Below are 13,995 nucleotides of genomic sequence, written 5' to 3'. Positions count from 1 at the left end.
GCCTCAGTGGCTCTTACTGGGCTCAGGGGCTGTGTGCTTTGTGCTAACTGGGTTAGCTTGGCTCAGGGGCTGTGTGGTTTTTGCCACTTGGCTAGCATCTGAACAGTAGCCTGGTTCCTTGGCTCAGGGGCTGTGTACTTAGTGCTACTAGGTTAGCAAGCTGCTGAATAACAGGCTCAGGGGCTTTATACTTCGAGTTCTGTGCATTGTTGTCATCGCTAACCATATTCAACTACCTCATGTCTCACTCACATATAAGAAAACACCAAACATTATCATAATGAACGTAAACAACAAACATGGCTATTGTTAGTAGCTACTCACCGATGTCAAGCCAGCATGTTAGCACTGGGAATTTCTGGCTGCACTTCTCCTTCATTCCTGTGAAACCATCTCACAAATAGCTTTAGCAATATATGTGAGATTTTCCACAAATATAACAAAACTGCTTCTAGAATAACCAACCTGAGCGTTTATGACTCAATATTCGCTCCTTGCCTCGTTTTATTTTGAAAGGCCGGATGCCTCACTTCCTGAATGCTCCTGACTCACAGCGTCCATCTTGACGCAGCTCGCTGAGGCGCTGTAGGACGACCGGATAACGGGATCCGAGAAGGGGGACAGGAGCAAAACGCGTCAGTCTGACAGACATAGACGGGGTGCTATTGTATAACACGGGCCTTCTTCAGTCTTTTTAAACTCCAGGCTGCTGCCAGGAAAGAGCGGCTCCTTTCTTTTTTGTTTCTCCATCTCTCTTCTGCCGCTGCTGCTCTCGCCGCGGAGGTAGAGACGGAGCGGAGCGGCGGGGCTCGGTGTTGCATCGGCCGCTGGCGGAGGACCTGCACATGTCGGCGCGGCGAGGGACCGTTTGTTTCCCCGCCCTGATAACGGTTTGAGGACGGCGGGAGGAGGACGTTGTGTGGAAGGAGGGGGTTCAGACAGCGAGCAGAGAGCAACATCATCCACCATTGAAGAAACATCATTTAAAAAAGCAGGTGCGGCCGTTTGAGCGGTCGAAAGAGGATCCGCTAAAAACCAGCGAGAAGGACAAGAGTGATGCGGCAGCCGAGGTGGGCCCAGATAGATGATTTTATGATATCATCATCCGCCGCCAGGACCGATCACTGATTTTATTGATAAGGAGCAACCATCGAGGAGAATACGCTGTAAACTGACCTGGGGTCCGTGTGTTTTGTTTTTGATCTGGATAAACAGGAGGAGCTTCAGTCGGTGCATTGATTGCATTGATCTGTCCACATAAGGAGCTGACCAGAAATACATACACAGATCTAGGCCCATGACTTAGTGTGCGCGTGTGTCTGTGTGTGTGACGCCAATAGCAGCAGAGAGGTGTGTGTGCCTGTGCGTGCGTGCGTGTGTGTGTGTGTGTGTGAGGAGACGCGCCTGTCTGAGCATCATCTGGTAGCTGTGCAGGCTACTCCTCCACGGGGATGATACACAAGCGATTTTTCATCTGCGCGTGAAACACGGAAGAGTCAGGGATGATGCTGCTGCTGCTGCCATTTCCCGTCCGGCTCTGATAGAGACCGCGAGGCGCACAGCACGGGACTGGACATCCAGAGATTCTCTCTCCTCACCTCTCCTCCGCCTTTGCACCTTCTCTTCCCCTCTTTATCTCCCCCTCCCCTCCTCCTCTTCCTCCTCCTCCTCCTCCTCCTCCTCCTCCACACCCCCCCGGGGAGCCTATTCATTCTGATCAATTGATAATCCATCTGTGATTCAGAAAAGCCACCCACTCCTCCATCCATCCATCCATCCTTCCATCCATCCCTCCTCTCCTCTCCTCCATTCACCCGTGCATCCTCTCTCAAGCACCGCTTTACGCACTCACACGCGCAAACGCACGCACGCACGCAAGCACCACCCGCCATCTATACAGCCATCATGGAGACGACCAAGCTGCCTCCGTCCAGCCCGTCCTCGCCGACCACCAGCTTCTCGGTGCCGTCCGCGGAGAAGGTGGACGGCTTCCCGAGGAGGTCGATGCGCAGAGCCCGGCAGAGGAGGTCCCACAGCTCGTCCCAGTTCCGCTACCAGAGCTCCCAGGTGGAGCTCACCCCGCTGCCCCTGCTCAAAGGTGAGACACTGCTCCACTGTGGCACACATATAGTCCAGTGACAGGACTGAAAGTTCAATAAAGTTTTCACTCTGTATATGATGAAACACCTCCAGATGAGAGTGATGCCATCTCATGACTCATAGGGCACTTATTGATCAGGACTGTGGAGATCTATTGATGATCTATTGATGTAGTCCCTGCCCTTGTACTTTTCTAACTGACAGAGGTGATGGCTTTGATTTATTGTCTGATAAGAGCATGTCTGCTTTTGGCAAAAGAAATGTTGCAGTATTTCTGATTTGGGGCTGCAACGAATCATTTTTGTCAATTAATTAGCACGCACACCCCAAGAAATTCAGTTCACAGTGATTTAAAACATCAAATCTTCATGTTAGAGAGCTGAAATCAGAACATTTATGGCACCTCTGTTAGAAAAATTAGTTCCATATACATTTTCTGTCACTGCTGTCAGATCTATTCTAATATTTAGGTAATATTAAAGGGGCACAATGTGGTTTTGGAGGATAAATTCAAACTCAGAATTTTAATATTTACAATATTAATGAGGTAATAATACAAACTTTTCCCATAACTGAATAAACAAGCTGTTCTCAGATTGAAATAAGGTCCCCAGAACTCTGTTTGAAGCTAGAAAGGTGGCAGGGTCCGCCACATATAAACACAATTGTGTTGTCCTTTAAGGTGAGTTTGTTTATTCACTTCATGCAGTCATGAAAACAATTTTTTAGGCATAAAAATAAATCAGTCAATGAATTTCTTCCCCCAAAATACATAGTGCATCCCTAAGATTTGATTCTTGGTGAAGCAGATGATCAAAGGGAGTTTAATTTGAAGATGACCCTGTAGGAGGGAAAAAGCCATGAGTAAGAAATTACAAATTGTCCTTCCAATTATCCTCAATTTCAGCAAAAATCATCAACTCTGCAACTTAATGTTCACTCCAACGCGTCTCAGAGTTCAGATTTCACAGAGGATGTAATCTATTTGATTATGAAAGTTAGAAAAGATGTTTTGTTTGTTGAAACGTTCAAGTTCACAGAGTCACTGAGCTGGATGTTGACCACTTACACACTCATCAAAACACAGTCCCATCAAACATCTGCCTGCCTCCTCGATTGGTTGATGGGGAAATGGGAGAAGCGTCTCTCCATTATGAGTCAGACAGAACAGTGTTGAGAAAAATAACTGCTTCTTAATTGCCTCGTTAGAGAAACCTCAAGCAAAAGCACATAAAATACAAGACATACTTGTACAAATTGTGGTCGTGTAAAGATCTTGACATTCAGGCTGGTGTCATAAAGGCAGTCAGAGCTGCGGTATTTGCAGATCTGTTGTTGCCATAGCTCTAACCCCAGAGCTGCTGTTAATACACCGTGGCCACTTTGATCTATGTGAGCCTGCTCTGTATCCTCACAGAATGCAAACACAGAGTTAGGCTTTTATTTTATACTGCTGTCTATGTTTCCCTTTGACCAACCGGCTCGGTGTGCAGACAGGTCTGGCTGAGGTTTAGTGTGATACATAGCCAGGAAAGGAAAAGCTAAATGATAAACAAGAACTGAAATGATTCATTAATTAATCAGTGAGTCACCTAAGAAAACTAATTGTTTCATTTATTAAGTCGAAAAAGCAATTTATTTGAGGTCCAGTGTGGAGGTTTTAGTGGCATCTAGTGGTAAGGTTGCGTATTGCGACCAACAAAATACCCCTCACCTCGTCTGATTCACCAATTAAGACTGTTGGTTACTTTTTTCAAAATCCCCATAGATACGGGAAACGACAACAGCTTTCAAGCAAGCGAAATACAGGCTTAAACTGCTCACGCTAACCTGGCGGCTAATGGTATGAACCTGAAGAAGCTAGCTTAACTTTTCTTTTGCCGGGATTTAGCCATTTTCACGCCGCGCCTTGCCTTCCCACATTCAAATCAAGTTCCTCCTGGCACTATTTTGCAGTGGCACGGTTGCTGCGTCCTGGAATTAGCGCCGCCCACGATGATTGTGACCCAGTCGCCAGAATAAACATTATCTAAGTACGTTTTTACAAAACCACAGATAAGCTAAAGCCAAATGTTTCTTAATGTTGCTACTTTACGTTTCTTTAGATTCAATTTCCCACTTCTCTCTATTCACAACGCTAGCATAAAAACCACTTGGTTAGGGTTAGGAAAACAACATGGTTTGGTTTAAAATACTTCGCCTGTTTCGGTTGCAACAAAAATGGCTGGAAATGTGGCTTGTAATAATAAATTGCATTTCTCTCTGTTCTCACTTTGTCATATCAGGTGGCGTTGGCTGCAACTTAACTCTGCTTAAAACAGATAAAAGCAGGAAAAGACGCAGAAGCTACTACCACAGTGTGTGTGGCTAAAATCATGTTGGAGTAGCTGATGGACGAGAGCTTAATGCTATACATATAGTGCGGGTAGATGTTTTGATAGCATCATTATTGTGAATGCTTTTGGCCATGATAATCGCGTATTGAAAATCTGATATCATGACAGCCCTCATACAACCATAGCAGACTTTGTGGAAGACGTCCCGCTCCCCTCGTAGACATAAAAAGCACATTCTAAAAATACAACACTTTTATATTCCTTTTTGCCAGCAGATCCTCTTAAATCCCTCTAAATCCTACACACTGGACTTTTAAGTAAAAAAGCCAAACATTTTTGGTTCCAGCTTCTCAAATATGAGGATTTAATAGCTGTAAATTGAATATCTTTGGGTTTTGGACAGTAAAACTTTAAGACACAACACGTTCTTGCTCCTACAAATGAAGAGTTTAATTCATTAGAAATATCGTGCACCCAAACTGAATTCAGTTCAGTGAGAGGTTTTGCTGCTGTCCTGTATGACCAGTAGCTTTCAGTGACTAATGTTGGCATACTCAAGCTTGATGTTCTTGAATGAGTTCACTGCCATTATGGCTCTTGTATACATGTGCTACTGTTAAGCTATGTTTCAGAATTCACCACACAGTTGCTTTAAGCCCTAAAAGATATTTTCATGCTAGACTTTATGTTTAGACAGCCAGCAAACATCAGAGATGTCCAAGTCAATATTTTTGTACCTTTTCTTTTGCTTCGCACAGTAAACAAGACCTGTGCCTTCACGTTCGTTCACCTTTTTTTATATTTGCTTTCTAAAGACCTATTCCATCTCTATCTATTTACCCGCGCCTCGTCCTCGCCTTGCATATCCTCTTTCTCTTTCTTTCTAACTCGTGTGTGCAGCACAAGGGCATGCTGTAAATCCTCATATATGCCTCTGACCTCTCTTTATAAGGTTACTCCCTCATTCATGTAGCCTGCAATCTCTTCCCATTAACCCTCTACAAGGAGAAGACCTTTCTGCTTAAAGATATGGTAGGAGGTGTGCGTGGCTGTGCGCTCTCATGTGTCTTTACACCTCATTTACCTGGCTTCCACTTCCTCTCAGGCACGTGAGCGAGGGGTGTGTGCAGCATGATGATGGAGACTTTTCATTGCATCTTTACAGCAAATTCAGTTCAGATCTCTGCGTGCAAATGTGCTGTAGGCGACAGCATGTATGCAGCCTTCATAGACTGAAGTCCCAGTTAGCACATTGCTGCTGCACCGCTGCGGCACTGTTTCTGGATCCCCAGGAGGAACTGATAGTAAGATCCTGCAGCACCGGTACAGGAGAAAAGCCTGGCGTGGGGAAGTCTGTAATGGGCAGTATGTAGGCCAAGTGTAGACAGACTTGTGGGTGTTTTGCCCTCCAGGGAATCACATTCCCATTGTTAATTTGAACTCCTCCTCCTGTTAACAATGGCACATCTCTTTCGTTTTAAGCCCTGAGCAAATCTTCATTCAGGCTCACAGTTTCAAGATGAATATTAGACACGATAGACGCGGAAATACATGGACTGTAACAATAAAGATGTGACTAAAGAACAAGCTGGAGCGTGGTATGAAAGGTAAAATCCCCCTTGAAACATTTGAACAATGTCAAGAAACAGCTTCAACATTGCTTTCTTTTGGATCAATTTTGTTGATGCTGTATTATAGACATAGCCCAAAAAATATACATTGTCAGCACAGCTACAAAGGTGTGACTGCAGGGAATGCCTAGAATTGCCACAAGTGAACATGGAGTTTGAAATATTGGTCTCAGATCAGGAGCCTCAATATTTTGGATCAATGTCAACAGTCAGAAAAGGAAGAAATCCGTCATAGAGGCAGCAGACATACTGATCCTCAAAAGATTATAATTCAGTGCAGCCACAGCTTGCATCTTTGCAGATCTGTCATCAGTGGTGTGAAACATTGTCCTTAAAAAAGATTTTTTCTTTTTAATTGGAGCACCAGAGGTTTTTCTCTGTTGGCTCTCATTCTTTTAGACCTCAAATACTACTAAAATTTTGGAAAGTTGTGACATGATGCAACATTTTATCACAGATTCTAGACTGGAACGCACTAAACATTATAAATTGTTATCTAACCAAGTATCTGAAGCTGGATTTACCTTCAATGTCACCAACTCAGGGCATGGCTGTTTTTTTTCAGTTGATCAGTTCTGGTCTAACCTTGCGAGGCAAGCTGAGAGATCACATGGTCACGTGATCCGTCTTGCCAAGCTTCAAGCTATGTGCTTGTGGCCGAAGACACTGGGGTTGAACCAATCAGCATCCCATGTGGATCCACTGGCAGCTAGAGACGACTTCTACGGGCATGGTTTTGATGTGTTGACCAGCGAGAGAAGCAAATGTTTATCTGAATACACCAATGGCGGCTCATGTAGCAGCTTCTCAAGAGGTTAGCCTAGTTGCTATAGCATCAGTTATATCAGAACTGGAGAGTGTATTTAATCGAAAGAAGGACAAAGAAAGGCTTTTCTCCATGTGTTCGCTCTTCTCGATTGCTCAAATTCGAACGGGCTCAGACAGTTTGGCTGAAATCTGCCAGTAATTAAAGGTGTAAGACAGATGTTTCATCCAATCACCTGCCAAGTATTTTTTGAAAGTGTCTCCCCTTTTCCAAGACAGTTTCTAGCTGCACCTTTCCAGGTGGTTCTTTGTAAACAACCATCTGGTGCGTCAGATTAATTCTGGGCTTGAAACAGGTCAATTCATTGGTCAGTTCCTCTGCAGAGGTTTTGTAAATGTATAACGGTGTTGTATTGTAAGATGTCAGTATAGTTCATCTAGTTGATGCCTGATCTATGAGATACTTATTTCCCCATCGACAGCGGCCTCAATTGATCGGCGTGCAATGCTGTCTCAGCTCGCATCCTTGCAGGTCTGTCATCAGCATGGTGTGAAGTGTATCAAAATATCTTTATTGGAATTGGAATGACAAGACATGTTGTAGTTTGAGTGTGTCAGGCAGGTTTATAGCAGTTTGGACGAACAAAAACAAGTCAATTCATCCAGTAAGGAACCATCTACCTTGCTCGTATGTCAGAGAACCAGGCAGTGACCTTCCTTCCAGTTTCTGGGCTGATGTTCTGTACCTGACCCTGACCTCTGAACCTCTCAAGAGTTTCTCTGAAGGGGGTTTAGTGTCACATCATAATAACATGAGTGTTTATAAGTTGATCTTAAGGTGAGATGACTACACTATGCTTGTGATGCTCCAGTAAACGGTGAACTGATCTGGAACACTAAGGCCACCAAGGCAGCCAATGAATCCAAAGGTGAAGGGTGAAGGATACAGGGTCCCTTTAATCCCTTTTACAGTGTATTCATGTTTGGCTACAGGCCTGCAGCAAACACATGCAGATGCACAGGCATTTCGGCCCCTTCCCGGACATTGTGTTCTTGGACCAGTGCTACACTTCAAATTGGTTGCCATGTGTTGCAGTGGATGGGTTCTGTCTATATACCAATGGATACTTGTTTTAACACAGAATTTATGGCGAGTTTTCCTTCAAGGTCTTTTAATGAAGTGTAGCTGCCTTCTAAAGGCTCTTTGAATGTGGAAACAGTCTTCTATCAACTGCCCGTCATACCTTGGCTTTAGGGATTTGTGTTCTTTACAGAACCACAAACTCTAAATTGAGATTGATCACTCTCTTTATCATTATAAGCAGTTAAGTGTTTTCTCTTTTTTAACGCTTTAAATGTGCCTGTTAAAAATGGAGCGGTAATGTAAGTAACGCTGCAATTGAAAATGAAACAGACAGGGCCCCAAATGAAGTGATGATTAAGTCACAGCGAGGCACCGGTTCTCAATCAACTTAGTGTTTCTGTGGGACCAAGGCAAATTAAAATCTTTAATATCTGCTATCACACTGATACAGAGTCACCAGATGGGCATCAAACATGTTTTCAGACATTTTCAGTCAAAGCATTGCCCTGGTTTCCTGTCTCTCTACACTTTAATCATCATATTAAATAATACAATACTTGAGAATGGTGTCCAGTAAAGATGGTGGTGGGAGTTAATGGTTCTGGAAACTAGCCCAGTAGAGCTAACTGGTTGCTATCCTTTGGCTACTGTTTCCATTTCTTCAGATGATGATGCTCACATCAGATTTTACAGTTCAAGCTAATTGTTTGCACAAGCAAGTAGATTATATTCAGTAAAACATGTATAAGTTGTGCTTTGGTAGTGTTGATAAAATTCAGCCATGATGTTAGCCTCACTTTCATAGTGGCACAAATTTGCCAAACAGATGTATTTATACATCTATAATGGGTCATAGCTTATAATATAAGATGTTCATTGTTGCAGATTTATCAGAGTTGATTATTGAGTTGGTCCTTGGCTCTCTCCTAGTCGTCCTTTATGTCTACAGTTACACTGCAGCTCTCTGTCTAACTAGAGAGCAGGCTCTTAGCTCAGCGCTCCTCCCCAGCTGCGATGCTCTCCCCTGGGGCTCCAGACACCAGTCAGGCTTCCCGGTCACGGGTCTTGTGCTGTCGCTGGCAGGCTAACTAGGCTAAGGTCACATTCCTGCCCAACATCTCGTCAGCAGATAAACAAATTCTGATAAAGATCTATGCCTTGCTGGCACACCAAAAACAGTTTGCACAAAAGTGTGTGTGTGTGTTCAAGATGAGTTTTTATTTAAAAACAAGAAGATTATTGAACCAACTGTCTCTGATCCTGCTAGCAAACAAGGCAGCACTGGATTCCTTGCTTTTGACCTTGAGATATGCTCGGTTTCAGATGCCTCTGTAGTTAATTATTCAATTTTCCACCTCTTCCTCTGCTGTTCACTTCCTACTCTGGGGCATCTGATGATGAGAAAAACACACATTAGTACACCTTATATATGTACTCATCAGTACATCACAAGCAGAATGTGATCAGCTCTGTCAGGCCAGTCATCCAGGTGAAAATACATTGTACACAGTGTGGCTGTATCTGTGACACTGTATCCACTCGAGGGATAAAACATGTTACATAGCCAGGATAGAAATTACCTCAACACTACATTGTTATTAAATGTAAATGTCATGAGAGCAGGTAGAAACATTAATACCACAGTGACACCATAGTAGAAGCATCTAGGAATGTATAAATATAACAATGATCAATCAGAGTAAGTAGAGATGTAATTACATCACTGCTAATAGAAAAACACTTTCACTGCAGGTGGACATATTATCATGGTGCATAGAAATATAATTACCAATGAATATGTGACTCAGATGTTGTAGGTTGAGGCACCAAGTAGATATGATGGCCTGAGTGTGTGTTTGCAGGGTGATCATGGGATCTTTTCTGGTATATCTCGAGATCTTGTGGAACAGTGCTGCAGCCAGCAGCTACCTCAGCAGGGGCTCCAAGTCAAAAAGCACAAAAACAGACTTTCTGCTCAGCTCGGCCCAGCGGCACATTCTGCCACCCTTCGCCGCTGAATAGTTCTACCAAGCTCACGTTGAATTTTTCGACTGTAAATGTAAATGGCACATAGACCTAGTCTGACACGACAGGTGGCCTAATATGTGAGAAAGATCATGGTGTGCCGTTTAATAGGAAAGACATCCTTCACAATGGGCCTCATTTTCTAAATTTAAAATGAGGGCATTATAACATGTATCTGTATTTGGAAGTCACAAGATGATCACACTAAAGCTATTCCTGTAAGCTTTCTGTCACTTGATTTGTCGTCCTCATTAAATGAAAAGCTAAAATTTGTCCGATCAGGAAAACATCGGCAGATCAAGCCAAAACTTTTTATCGTCCAATTTTTACCACAGCTGTTTCTTACAGTCAAATATGGTGTTGGATTTCTTCTCATCAAAGATTGATAGCTAGTTGTTTATTATTATCTCCCACACCAATGATAAAGCAGCAGAACAGCAGCAGGCTTAATTGCTGTTTGGAAAATAAATCAACACGTTTAGCTCCAGTGTGCTTATCTGGGTGCTGAATCCTCAAAAAATTTGAACATAAAAATCATTAATAGAAAAGCACTCACATGAAGTAATTAATAGATGTTGCATGCAAACACCCTTCAGTGTGCAAAATAGCGCCAGCATGTCCAATTGATACTTTAACCATGCAGAAGAAATATCCATACGACAAAGTAGCCATGCATGATGCCTTTCTGTTCCTGACGTTTCCATCAGTGGCTGCCAGCTGTAGTGGCTTTCCAAGAAGCTGCTGAGTGGCTTCAAATAACTACGTCAGGCCCTAAAGGATGTGGTGTGAGCATAGAGTGTTGAATCTCTTGTACCTGCACGTAACCAATCATGCTTGTTGCCGTTAGCATGTAAGCATCCATAAAAGCCACCCTGCAGATGTACGATGAGAACTACAGACAATGTAATTGAATCAGGCTTTGTTGCACAGACAAACAGATGGTGAGTCGAACCAGTGTGAGATAACAGGAAGAATTATTTTGGGTGAAGTAATTTGACCTTTCAGTTTATATGCCCGTACTCCCCGGTAAAATCAGAAATAATGATCCCTATTGCAGGCCGACAAGCAGTCAATCGTTTTGAAACGAGGGTTTCTTACAGTATTGTATCTAAACATTAATCAGCCCACTGGATGCTGTTTAACAGGTCAACATGTTCTTTTGCAATCATTTGATTCTCTGACGTAATCGGAAATGCATTTAAAATGCTCCCACTGCTGTCTGACAAAGAATAAAAATACACAGCCTCTTGTGTTTCATAATGTACTAAAAAATGGGCCATTTTCACCGCTAACAATGAAAGGATTAGAAGGGAAACATGCCATTAGACATACGTGTTATGAAATCTTAAAGACCACCAAAATGTAGCAGAGTGAAGGAAGAGTATCGTTTCAAGGACATGCTGTCCTTAAAATGGCTTTGTAGCATTATAAAGGCGCAAAAAGAGTGTAAAGTAAGCTTTTAGATGTAAACATCTGTATTTTAAGTGGAAACAACAGGACAGGGTTGACTTTTTTGGATGCTTGTTGCACAAATGTCTGACAACTTCTGGCTTTCTTACCTTAACTGCTATAAGAACATTTATATTAAATTCCATAAAATTTTCAAAGCAACAAAACTGCCTGTGCAGAGTTTCTGTCACTACCCGGTCTGAGTAGCACATGTGTGAGCCCATCCAGCATCTTGGATAGCTATGTACGGCAACACCACGAGGACAAACCACATGGATAAGCGCAATAAAACCAGAAATTTAATTAGTTATTAAGTTAGTTTATGATTATGATTACATTTGCTTATTTACTTCAGATGGTTGCGTTGTGTTTTTTGCAAAAAGGGACCCGAACGCAAGACACACAGAGGCATGAAGGTAAAAGAACAAAAAAGCAAGCTTTAATAATAAGCTGATATCCAAAGTCCAAACTCAAAAATGCAAACTGCACAAAAAGCAACAAGGAGAATCTAAGAAAAGTAAGTAATACAAAAAAAGGAGGACACTTAATGGGCTAATGAACAAATGAAACACAGGTGTACACAGAAAAAGGGCGGAGAAAGACAAAGACAGGAAGTGGAAAGTCACTAGACACATGAGAATGAATACTACAAAATAAAACAGGAAATGACGAACCAAAAATCCAAACCTTGACAGTGTGGTGGTTTGTCAATAAAGCCCCTTTGAATTGAGTTGATTGAAGAAATGCTAGCTGTTAACGCTAGCTGTTCTTAGCTAGTGCACAAACTGGCAACCACTTGAGGGAGCAGATGATTCAAACAACAGTGGTGTTGTGATGTGAATGCAATGGAAGGGGGGAGATGGAGTGGCTGAATGTTATCAATAACACCTTTAAATCAAAAATATGTAAATTTGCCTGAAAGAGAAGTCAGCAAAGTGATCCAGTAATGTGTATTACACAGAAATATTCAAAGAATCTAAAGTTTAATAAGATTAGCTAACATTAACCACCAAATGTAGCACATAAACTCCAGCGTGTGTGGAAGTGAACAATGCTTTATTGCTGATGAACTAAACCCTCTACTTTCAAGAGGAGGACATTATTTCTTCTTTTTAAAGTGACACAAACTGGCTTTAATACCAAAACCTCTTACTTAGAACACTGTGTAACAATGTCCAAATAGAAAAGTAGTAGTATACGGTATGTTGCCTCAGAGGAACACTGCAGACATGACTGATTTGGTAACAACTGCACAAGTAGCTTCTTCTGACCGGCATATCTTGGCTGTATTTCCCTGGTCCCATGTCATTTCTATTGTTTCTTTAGGCCATGATGTCATACTGTATTTGTCAAAAATGACATGCAACATGTAACATAACCTCACATAATTTAGGTTGTTCGTTAACCTGCACGGGAGGATATATTTGTCTGTGTTTTCCTATTTGTTTGTCCACATTATAATAATAAATATACGGCCAGCTCTGTTCTAATATGTGCTGTTTACTGTAAAACAGTCACCTTCTCACACAGATTGTAAGTGGGAGATTGAATGACTCTGTGTGTGTGTGTATGTGTGTGTGTGTGTGTGTGTGTGTGTGTGTGTGTGTGTGTGTGTGTGTGTGTAAGGGAGAGGCCAGCTGGATGGGCCTGGCATTGGGTTACAGAAGGCATGGAGTAGTTTTTGCTCTGACTGTCTCAGATCAATTAAGAGGGAGAGTGGGGGAGAAAGTGATGGGGGTGATGAAAGAAATGGAGTAGATGAGGAAAGAGGAAATGACTGAACATTAAGTTGACAGGTGGAGGGGGGACAGTGGGAGGAGGAGAGACAGAGAGATAAAACATGAAAAAAAAGGGAGGCAGAGGATATTGCAGGGGGAGAGGATGTAATGAAATGGCTAGCGATGCAATAAACACAACTGCTGCTGTGTCACTGAAGAAAGAGTTTGTTCTTAAAGGAATCAGCCCATGCTCGGGCAAATAAGCTCTCTGCTTGAATCACTCCAAGCTTCACCTTCGCAGGTCCTCGCTCTTAAATATGCTCTTGTGTTTTTGAGGCAGTGCATAGCTAAGCAAACAAAGAAAATCAAATACAGGACATGCAGAGGTGACGTGTTGTGAATCACTCTCGAAGGAAATCATTTTTTTTTTTTTTTAGACGGGATGAGATGCTGAAAGCAGAAAATATGCGCAAATGCATGCAATGAATCACAGCTGGCTTTAAAATAATACGTAGAGGCTTAATCAAGGGGCGAGAAAAATGTGAGATTTATTTTTTCATCTATCACATTTCCCTGTGTGTGACAAGCAGCAGCACCGTAATTGATGTATACGCTGCACAGCAAACACAGCAGATTATTATTCAACAAGTGAGGGTTACAAAGCTGCAAATCAAATGTTGAGGATGTCTCCAGCTGGGACAACCGTCTACCATTTTTGTTTACTAAATTTCTGCAACTTGTGTTTACATTTTGCTAAAAAAGGAGTCAGGTCCAGTAGCCCCAACAAAAACTGTGATGTGATTTAACTGATACTAATTGAAATCCATTTACAGATTGTGATTCATATGATTAAAGGGAACGTAAGCGACAAAAAATTAGGCAACAGA

General features: G+C 42.4%; 1 protein-coding gene across 1 annotated transcript in view; it reads left to right on the top strand.

The window, feature by feature from the left end:
* The first annotated feature begins 608 nt into the window (after positions 1–608).
* Positions 609–13,995, top strand: part of ppp2r5b (protein phosphatase 2, regulatory subunit B', beta) — a 42,290-nt gene continuing 28,903 nt past the window's right edge. Inside the window, exon 1 of the mRNA XM_073474546.1 lies at positions 609–2,098. Within this exon, the coding sequence (XP_073330647.1) occupies positions 1,906–2,098 (193 nt within the window). The 5' untranslated portion in view covers positions 609–1,905. The remainder of the gene's footprint in view (positions 2,099–13,995) is intronic.

This window comes from Pagrus major, chromosome 10, assembly GCF_040436345.1.
Source record: "Pagrus major chromosome 10, Pma_NU_1.0".
NCBI lineage: Eukaryota > Metazoa > Chordata > Actinopteri > Spariformes > Sparidae > Pagrus > Pagrus major.
This window is presented reverse-complemented; position numbering and strand designations above follow the sequence as displayed.